The 10,900-nt window shown below is 38.5% G+C and overlaps 1 protein-coding gene across 3 annotated transcripts; it reads right to left on the bottom strand.

The window, feature by feature from the left end:
* Positions 2,847-5,998, bottom strand: LOC107630014 (transmembrane 9 superfamily member 12). 3 transcript variants are annotated; one of them, XM_016333008.2, is made up of 2 exons: positions 5,841-5,998; positions 2,847-5,336 (listed from the first exon to the last, which is right to left on the bottom strand). In XM_016333008.2, exon 2 carries the CDS (start codon positions 5,271-5,273, stop codon positions 3,297-3,299), a length of 1,977 nt encoding a protein of 658 aa, XP_016188494.1. In that variant the 5' UTR covers positions 5,274-5,336; positions 5,841-5,998; the 3' UTR covers positions 2,847-3,296. The 3 variants fall into 3 exon arrangements, with proteins under 3 accessions (XP_016188494.1, XP_020974122.1, XP_020974123.1); XM_021118463.1 differs by having other exon boundaries at positions 2,847-5,365; positions 5,841-5,984; XM_021118464.1 differs by lacking the exon at positions 5,841-5,998 and adding an exon at positions 5,624-5,807.

A 10,900-nucleotide genomic window follows, 5' to 3' on the forward strand; every position in this document is an offset into this window, starting at 1 on the left:
TATGAAGAATGTTACTTTATTTGATATTTAGGAGGTTGGGGTCAATTTGCTCAAGTCATAGACATTTTGAAACGATTATTTTCTGCTTATAAATTATCATAAAGGAAATATTAGTTATTTTACGGCTTTTTTATATAATTAAACATGGTAAAATTTTAATTCCTAAAATACGCATGGCAGGAAAACGTTACGAAAATACGCATGCCCATGTCTTGGCCGCCGCCTATGAAATGGGTTTCCTCTTCATTTCTGGTGGAGCGCCCGTGAAATGGAAAAAACAGCAGCATGTTCCAACTCAATAGCGGCGACCACTGAATGGTGCAGGTCCCATTTAGTGCCTGTCACCTGCGAAATGGGGCACATCTGGGTCGGCGGCCACGAGTTGGCCCCAACTCAACTGCAGCGGACGCGAGTTTGGCCACTTCTGGTGCACGGGCCATGAAATGCGATCGTGATTTGCCTATATAAACGCTACTGGATCAACCATAGAAGAAGCCATTCTATATCCACTCTCTTGCAACTCTCCAACATTCTCTCTCAAGTTCACAAGCTTCTTTCTCTCTTAAAAATTTTTTTGGGTATTCAGATTGGATTGTTTTGTGTATGACTTCGGAGAACGTGTATTTAATTATATATCCCAATGGAGAAATTTCTCATACAGCAGAAGGTATTACATTCGTTTGCGATGATCCATTATGGATAATGATTCCACCACAGACATCGTTACAAGATCTGAAGAATCTAATTTTGGTTCATACCGGAATGGTTGGGAAAAAAGAAATCACGAAGTTGACCTACCGGAATGGTTCATACCTAGAAGTTCATGACATCATTCCCAAATATCTCTTTGGTGAAACTTGCTCCATGACCTCAAAGTACCACTAACAGGCTAACCATCAACAGGTAACCCTAACTGCATTGCTACATCCTCCAGGGTTATCGTACACTCGCCCCAAGGGAGGTGGAAGGTGTGTGTCTCCGATCGCCATCGTTCAACGAAGGCACTAATAAGTGGATTGTCGTACTCAAAGCGCTTGATCAAAGAGGCGTGGTAAAATTCAGTGCGTCTCAGATAAGGCTCAAGCCTCTGCAGCCTAATTTCCATGCTTGGATCTGCAGGATCCACCATGAAAACATCGACGAGCGGGCCATAAGGAGTAAGGACACGTGTCGGCTGCAACAGAAGGTAGCAAGAAATACAATAATTCAAAATACATTACAAAAATTTTTAAACGTGGAAAAAATTATGTCGAATAATCGCTAACGACAACTATCAACTTAATGACGTAAACTAACCTTATGGAATAAATGTGCCGCTGTATGATGTTCGTCCAACCGGTTCAAGTTCTCCTCTGCGGTAACCCCTGCCCCACTCATATTAAATTTTTTTTTTCAGCACTACCAACTTCTCCTACCTTCCTTTTACCACTTATACAATTTTTTTTTAACCATATGTTCCCTTCAATTCGACCGTGCATGAGGTCCCCTCCCACAACTCTTTTATAATGGTCTTGGCTCCCTTCCCAAGTGTCTCATGCCTCCCAACATAGCCAATGCATGTGAGGTACGGTTTCTGCAACATGTACTTTGACCACACCTTTTCGTGGGCGCCCCGCACGAGGTTCTCCATTTCGTTGCCGCCGCCATCAGGTTGGCCAATTCGCATGCACTGCCCCTGAGGTGCACCACCTCGTGTGCGCCGTCATTGACTTGGCTCCATTTCGTTGATGGCAGAAAGGAAATGGAGAAAGCTGCTGCGATTGCGCCATTTCGTGGGGGTCACACATGAATTTAAGGGAAACTCCATTTCGCGACTGCTATGCACGAATTGGGCGTGCGTATTTTAGGATCAGTTTAAAATGGTGCGTATTATGGGAATAAAAGCTTTTTTAATGTTTAATTATATAAAAAAGCCGTTATTTTACAACTTAGAATTATCAACGTATGATAATCCATTTAAGCCTGACTTTTTTATATAAATAAATATTAAAAATACATTATTTATCAAAATACGCACCAGTAGAAAGTCTTCCTGAAATGCGCAGGGCCATATCAGATGCAGCGCCCGCGAAATGGAATTTCACTCCAACTCAGGTCCGGCGGCCGCGAAATGGACCTGACAGCAACAGGTGGCATATCATGGTCGACGTACACAAAATTTTGGGGGAGGGGGGCATCTCAGGTCTGACGCCAGCGAAATGCCCAATACAGGGGGAGCATCCACGAATTGGTGCACTTCATGTTACTTTTTTTTTTCTTCAAACACAGCACCACACATCAACCTCAGCAAAACTTTCTTTTAGCACCAACACTTTTTTTTTTACCCTTTCTCTTTCAACCGTGCTTCAGGTCCCCTCTCCAACACCCTTTTATATTTGTCCCAACTACCTTCCCAACTGTCCTTGGCCACCCAATACAACCAATGCATGTGAGGTACGGGAACAAGAGCTTGCTGAATTCTTGTAGCCTTGACCATCCAATTCATGGGCGCCACAAACGAAGAGACCAACTCGCGTGTGCCGCCGGCGTAATGGAACTATTTCGTGGTCGCTGCCCAAGAATTGGCCCACCTCGTGTGTGCCAGGCATGATGTGCACCATTTCGTGGCTGCCATTAGTGAAGTTGGGTGCCTGTTGCTGTCAGGTCCGTTTCGCCGCCGCCGGACCTAACTTGGAGTGAAACTCCATTTCGCAAGTGCCCCATCTGATATGGCCCTGCGCATTTTGAAAAGACTTTCTCCTGATGCGTATTTTGGTAAATAATATATTCTAATATTTATTTATATAAAAAAGCCTTTAAGCCTTCATCTCTTAGATATTCTTCATGTTTTTATTATTTTTCATTGATTAAAAAAAAATTCTAAATTGCAGTACTTAGGAGTGTTTCTTGTTAAAAGTAAATATCCCTTCCAAAATATTACACAGCCGAAGGCACACTGAACAGAAAATCACAATGAAATCTGGCACAGCATCCATCTCATAAACTATCTTCAGTATTGACGCGGGATGATAGTCTCAGGCTCTCAGCAGTTACAAATTCCTGAATCGGCTTAACCGAAGTACATGAAACATAATGTGTTCCAAGTTCCAACACTCGATGAATACATGAATGAACAAAATCACTTAAGGACACCGGTATAAGGGGAGCAAACTTCAGATATTAGAATATATTATGTAATAATGCAATCAAGTAAGCATATGTTGCCCCCCAACTCATCTGCAATCATCCCTACAAAATGAACTCAACGGTATAACGACTGATCTTTCGCGTGGTAGATGGAGATTGCGGAAATAACCTCAATCTATCTTTACGGACGAGAACAAGTAATGCACAAAGTAGAATGACATAAGGAAGCCAATGGTCCCGGTGGCCAACATAATCGCCACCGCCATGAGTAGTGAATAGCCGAGGTAAAGTGTAGCTGAGACTGGTCCACTCAAACTCTGCAGGTCAAAAACCAAGTAGTTAATTGAGTACAAGAAGACATATAGTGAAACAGAACCCGAAGCAAAGAATGCCTTCCACCACCACTGCCAATCTTCCACACACAGGTGCATATAGGTGAGGACAACCGATACTTCTGCACAAACGATAACCAGCAGTAGAAGAACAACCAGCAGGAAACCAAATACATAATAGAACCTCCCAAGCCAGATACTGGAAAGGATAAAGAAAAGCTCAATGAAGAGGGTTCCAAATGGAAGAGTTCCGGCACCAAGAACCAGAAGCCATGATGGATATTTACGGGCGGGAATTTCCCTTGGAATTTGATTAGTACGCACAGGATATTCGATTGCCTCTGCTCTTGTCCCCATAAATCCTCCAATCATGGTAAGTGGTACTGAAATACAGAACCAAAGAAAGAACAGCTCAAAATACAAGGAAATGGGAATCGCACCAGTACTGCTGCTCCCCCACAAAATAAAATTCAGTACTGTAAGAATGATGAAAGCGATTCCGGGAAAGAAACAAGCTGCAGACCAGGAAACAGATCTCCATCCCTCCGAGGTTCCCTTAATGGTCCTCCAGAGCCGAACACTAACATAACCGGCAGCAATCCCAAGGATAAGAAATAAAACAATCATTCCTGTTAGTAACATACCGCGGGAGGCTGGTGACATAAAACCAAGGGCTGCAAAAACAATGGTCACACCACCCATTCCAAGAATTTGAACTCCATCTCCAACCATGACACACAGAAGCTTTGAGCAATTAGGCTCCCTGAAAACATCTCCCACAACAAGTTTCCATCCCGAGAGCTCCTCATTCATCTGAGCTTGTGCCTCTTTATCAAGTTCCTCATACCTTGTCAAGTCCCTTCGCACAGTCCTCAAGAAAATAACAAAGACAATACCAGCAAGGAAAAAGATAACCATAAGCGAATTCATGATTGAAAACCAATGAACTCTGGAACCTTCCATCTTCAAGTAAGCATCCCAACGGGACGGCCATCTTATATCACTTTTCACGAATTCAACCTCATATGTGAATGATATCCTTTCTTGCTCTCTTATTACTTGATACTTTTCAAGCTCACTTGGGCAGGTTATAGGATTGGTATTATCATACATGTGGAGTTTTGTCATGACATCAGGATCATACTTAATACTGCAAGGGGAAACCTGAAAGCCAACTATTTCATATCCAGATGCTTTCTTCTTCTCGGATTCAGAAATAACCCCCAATCCTTCCTCTCCGGTCCCTATAATCTCAGCATTGCTTCCTTCATATTCATGAACCAAAATTGTAAACTTCAGGTGGTTGATGATGTAGTCATCATTGCTACCAGGGGGTGTATACCCAACGGGGAACCCTGTCCACTGGATCTTAACCCCATTTTGAACAGCAAACCGCATAACCGGGAGGTTATCAAGGATCATATTCACTTGGTACAGATCCCGAGTTCTCTGTTTAAGTAGCTTAACCTCATGCTCGTTCAGAGGGGTTGTTGTACAGAGGTAGATTGTCTCGTTAACATTCATTTGGAACCGGTAGGGCGAGTTATCAATCTGATCCCCCATAAGGAGCTCTCCGAGATTCTCAGCACTCTTCTTTATGCCACCAAGCGGCTTGCAGTATGGAAGGCTGTAATAGCTGAATGGAAGCTCAGTTTCAATCGAGGTCAGCGAATTCACTTTGGCGTATATTTTATCTCCATTTACATATGTGTGCATGTAACTTCCAGGCAGATAGAAACAATTGCTAAGCTGAGCAGCAAAGACAACCATGGAAACGAAAACCCAGCAGATCAACGGCTTTCTTACAAACCCCATTTCCTTCAACCCTTTTTCCGTGAATCTATGCTAACTCGAACACTGATGTGTCCAAATTCCAATCTACAAAATAAGGCATAGCGGTTTCAACACTAAAACCCAAAGGTTTTGAAATCAGATCAATTACGAAAAAGCCAGAACCAGATCGCAAAAGTAAACTAGTGGTTCTACTGCATCTCATAATTTACTATCATAATCAAAGTCGAGAAAGGGGAACAATAACATTCACTCATGAATGTCAACAGAGCATAAATAGTAAGTTCAAAATAATTAAATAAATAAAAGATAATTAAAAAAAGAAAGAAAACTACTTAACACAGACAAACAAGAAATTGAATCGAAAAGACTACCACACGGATCCAAAATTTCTTGAAATGAAAAGCTAAATAAGTAACCCCAAGACCGACATCACCAGCACTGAAACAAGAAAAGGACTCAAAAATTGAACGGGGAACTAGAACGCAAACGAAGAAGTCAAGATACGGCGTCGTTTGCTGGTAAGAGCTGCAATTGCAAAAGCAAAAGTAGATAAGAGTATGAGAGTGAAGGAAAGAGGCGAGAACTCACCTTCGAATCTGACGATGAAGCGATCTGAACTCAACGCACCAGATCGTTCTGGTGTAGAAAGTATTCGATATTCGGTTTGCGTTGCTCCGTACCTCACTATATGAGACCAGTACCTTAAATTACATTTTCCACCCTTCAGATCTTAGTCAATTGCACTTTTTGTAATTTGGTTTCCGCATTCTAATTTTACATATTCTTTTTGGGTAAATTACCAAAACTATATCCATAAATTTAAGGGCTAAAAAATTTTGATATGGAAGCAAAATAAGTGATATACTTTAACATGGTAATTTTTTGTATTTTTTAAGATTGTGGGAGTATACAAATCGGACCTTCCGATTTGTGTTTAAAAAGTGAAAAAAATTCAAAATACACTAATCGGAGAGTCCGATTTGTGTTAAAAAATTGAAAAAACTCAGAGTACATAAATCGGACCGTGCGAGTTGTTTGATTTTAAAATTTTGCTTAACAAATCGCATGGTCCGACTTGTGGTTGGCAAATATGAATTTCAGAAGTTAGAAAACGGACTTCCGAATTGTTTGTTGTTGTCAATTTTTTCATGAAATGGAATATCCAACTCAACTCGGACCCTTCGAGTTTTTCCACTGACACCATATGACTGTAAAACACCTGTATTCTTCATGTTCGAGTACAACACCACTTTTACTTCCATATTCAAATTAAAAAGCGAAATTTAGTTGGTAGTCAAAAATAATTTTAAAAGATACGAACTATGAATAAATTTTAAAAAATAAAAAAATGTGATAAAAATAATTAAATATTAAAATATATTTTAAAAACAATTTTAAAATTAAATTTTGATATAATTTTTTTAAACATTATTAAAAAAATTATCATTATAATTTAAAAACTTTCCTACTTTTTTATTATGGTGTATGTCCATCCGATCATTTATATATAATTAAGATGATAATAAAGATTCGTAAATATAGTCATGTGAGTATCTGTAGAAATATTTAAAGATAGGTACGAGGGTAAAAAGCAACGGATGAAAATGGAGATAGGGATGGGAATAGAATTTTTTTTTATAAAGCATTTTGAAGGATGGAACTCTATTTTCTATCTCGTGGAGATCCTGCTCCAAAGATAATTATATAAAAGAAGAAAATTGTTACGCAATATATAACGACTCAACTTATAGCATGTTATGACCAATGCTAGTCATCTGCCGTTACTACTCAGTTGACCTTAAGGACTCTAGATTTTATAGTAGTTAGTTTAATATGAGTCTATAGCGTGTGTTAAAATCATGAGTTATTAACCATAAGGGTGTAAGTTACCGAATTAGACCAAAAATTATTGTAGAATCGAACCAAAATTTACAACCGAAAAAACCGATTTTTTTTAATTAAATCGATCGGTTCGGTTTCGATTTTCGGTTGACTTGGCTGAAACCGAACCGAACCGAATTGAGGAAGGTGTTCAATAGTGCTTGTTTTTACTAGTTTGTCCTTTAATCTAGTAATAAAAGAGCACATCAATCCAAATCCCTAACTTTCTTCCCCTTTTACGCACAGACACCCACTCAGTTACTCACCCACAACTCACTTCCATCTTCCATTCTTCCTCCTCTGACATAAGAGCCTGAGAGAATGAGAGCCTGAGGGAGCCAAAAAGCTTCGTCCGCCATCAAGGAAGTCGTCCATCGTCGCTTGAAGTCGTCACAAGTCATCCATTCATCTCCGTCGCAGGCATAGCAAAAAGCTGGAGAGCGCCGTCGTTTAGCCCACAATGCCGTCCAATTCGCGTCGTCGTCCATTCCGTGCTGTCGTCCAGTCGCCGTCGTAACAAACCTTAAGCCAAGCAATCCAGTCCAGTCCATCGCCGAGCAGCACTCCAGTCACCGAGCAGTTCCTCTCGGTCGTCGAGCAGTCCAATCCGAGCCCTCTCTTGCGAGCTGCAAGTCAACAATGTCTTCTTTTGAGATTAGAATTTGATTTTAAATTTTTATTGTTGATTAAACGCCCATATATTAGTTGAATTCACAAATCAATATATTGTAGAGACATGACAAATGCTCTCTGGAGTCTGTACATTAAAAGTGTCTCTTACATTTTCAAAATAAATCAACTTTAAATAAATTAACCAATTTAATTTGTTATCAACTTATCAATTTGTTATCAACTTATCAATTGTCATAGTTTATAAACAAGTATGTTATCCTGCAGAACTTGCATCCTAAACAATTAATTACATTGAATAAAATGACTATTCTTATTGTTGTTCCTGGTCTGTTCTTAATTAAGAAGATGAGTTTGACTAAAATTAATGTTCCTAATTGTTGTTGTTGGTCTGTTCTTGATTAGGTTGATGAGTTTGACTAAAATTATTGTTCCTAATTGTTGTTGCTGGTCTGTTTTTGATTAGGTTGATGAGTTTGAATATAATTGTTCAATAAAATTGCTGTATTTTATTGTTCATTGTTATGTTTATATGCAGCCAACAAGAAATGAACAGCGCATTGAACCAACGCCTAAAGTTGGAGGTGAAAATATTGAGTCCATGGTATGTTCTTCAACGGACAGCGGTGTGCTTACCAAACCCCCGCCTCATCCTAAATCAAAGAAGAGGAAGGTTGATTCAACTAATACGGGTGCAACTCCAATAGCGACTCCTACAAATCCATCTCCAAGCACTGTGGAAACCAATGAAGAGGATGACAAGAATGATCCCAATGAAGGTAATAAAAAACCTTCTAGACCTAGGTCTTGGGCTTGGAAATACTTTACAAAGGGTCTTAAGTCCAAGCCATCACATCCTAGGGCTAAATGTAATTGGTGTGGTGCATCATATGCATGTGACTCTCATAGAAATGGTACAACTGATATGCGATATGATTTGTTGAACCAATGTAAAAAATTTCATAGGGACTCGAGTGACTCTAGTCAAACAATCCTTACCTTTCAACAAAAAAAGACGGGATGGGGTATTTGCTATAGTTACTTTTGATGTTGAAATGTGTAGAAAATTCCTTACTAGGATGATAATTATTGATGAGCTACCATTCAAGTTTGTTAAGGAAAAGAGATTCAAATTCTATGTGAGTATTGTACAACCTAGCTAGGTTTTCACTTCTAGGAAGGATTACTGTTGCTAAGGATTGTTAAAATCTTTATATTAGTGAGAAGAATAGGTTAAAACTGTGTTCAAACAACCAAATTAATCTATTTGTTTAACTAATGATTGTTGGATTTCTGTGCAAAATTTGAATTATATGTGTCTCACTACTCATTACATTGATCATGATTGGAAATTCCAAAGGAGGATTATGAATTTTTTTCTTATTAAAAATCACAAAGGAGAAACAATTGGTAAAAAAATTGAGAGATGTCTTTTGGGGTGGAGGATATCTAGAGTGTTCACAATTATTGTTGATAATGCTTAGTTCTAATGATACTGCAATATCTTATCTAAGAACTAGAATGGAGGATTGAAATTTACATCTTTTAAAAGGAGAGCATTTGCATGTTAGGTGTTGTGCACATATTCTTAATCTTGTTGTTAATGATAAATTGAAAGATATGCATGAATCTATTAGCAAGATAAAAAATGCTATAAGATATGTGCGTGCTTCACCTAGTCGCATAAATAGGTTCAAAATTTTTATTAAGGAAGCTAGGATATAAGACAAGTGTACTGTTCAACTCGATGTTCCCACTAGATGGAACTCAATGTAACACCCTAATTTTTAGGAGCTCATGATCGTACCAAAAGTAAGTCGTTACTAACCTAATTCCTTTTATTATCTATTTAATATTGAGCCTTTATGCGTAAATTTATCGATGGTTTTACTAAAACTATAACTTTTCCAACAAGTACAAACAACACATATTCACATACTTAATATTAACAGTACGTTGTAGTGTTATATACAAAAGCAATTACAGAACCTACCCTCTGAATAAAACTTTAACTAACAAGGCGAGGGAAAAAATAAATTCTAACAACTCAACTCGTAAACATATTCCTCTATGCTCCCGCAGCTTCGCAATAAGCCTTCGTACCTGTAGCTGAAAGGGGTGGAGATAGAGGGTAAGAACTGGGGAGTTCTTAGTAGGGTCGGAGTTAGGAGTTAAGTTCATTTTATATATACTTGGTCAGCAATAACAGTCAACAAGGTACCATCTAATTTAACAATTAAAGAACACAGAATTCAAACAATCATTTAGCACACCCACAATCACAGAAAATACACTCGCAAACAAATATGCGCAAACAAGCATGATGCATGTCTATCCCTAATGCAGGTAATGAGCTCATATGTCGGTTTCCACTCGCTCCCGACGTAACTCAGCAACCTTTGTCTGAGTTTGGTTTCAAGTTTCATAACCTTTGTAAGCAACCTCTGTCTTACAGGTGCGACTCTCTTGAGCCGATGTATGCAAACATACTGGTGTTTCTTGGAGGCGCTGTTTTTGGTAATAATGGTGGTTGGAACCGCCATAATTTCAAAAAAAAACTACCATTTTAACCTTTTTTTGTAGTGTTTAAAAGAGACATGAAAAAAAAATCCTACAGAAAAGAAAACTCTGAGCAAGATCAAAAAGTCTCTGGAGATGTAAAATTGTAAGAGTCTTTTTCTGAAAACAAATTCCAACCCCATTCCTTTTGGACTTTGTTTATTTATAAGCCTTCTTTACCCAGTCCAATTCCATCACGTGCTTTTCATGCAGGAAAACATAAGCGTTACTATTTCCACTATAATTAATAATAAAATGACCGCCTTCAACTGCTTTAAATACTGACATTTTCATTGCTTCGATCACGACACCATGTATTCAATATGCATCTTCGATCAACTTGCCTTGTTCATCGATGACCTTCTCTCAATAACCTCGAGAATCTTTTCGATAAAGACTCAACGAAAATATTTTGATATGGTCTTTATCAACTTTGAATTATTTTAGACCAACAAAATCTACAACAAAGGCTGAGACATTAATTAATATGAGGCAAATAATTCAACAATATTCGTCTCTATTAGATATGTTTGATTTGTAAAAGTGTTCTCTAAATTTTACTTACAATTTGTTCTTAG

Source organism: Arachis ipaensis, chromosome B03 (assembly GCF_000816755.2).
Source record: "Arachis ipaensis cultivar K30076 chromosome B03, Araip1.1, whole genome shotgun sequence".
NCBI classification, from domain to species: domain Eukaryota; kingdom Viridiplantae; phylum Streptophyta; class Magnoliopsida; order Fabales; family Fabaceae; genus Arachis; species Arachis ipaensis.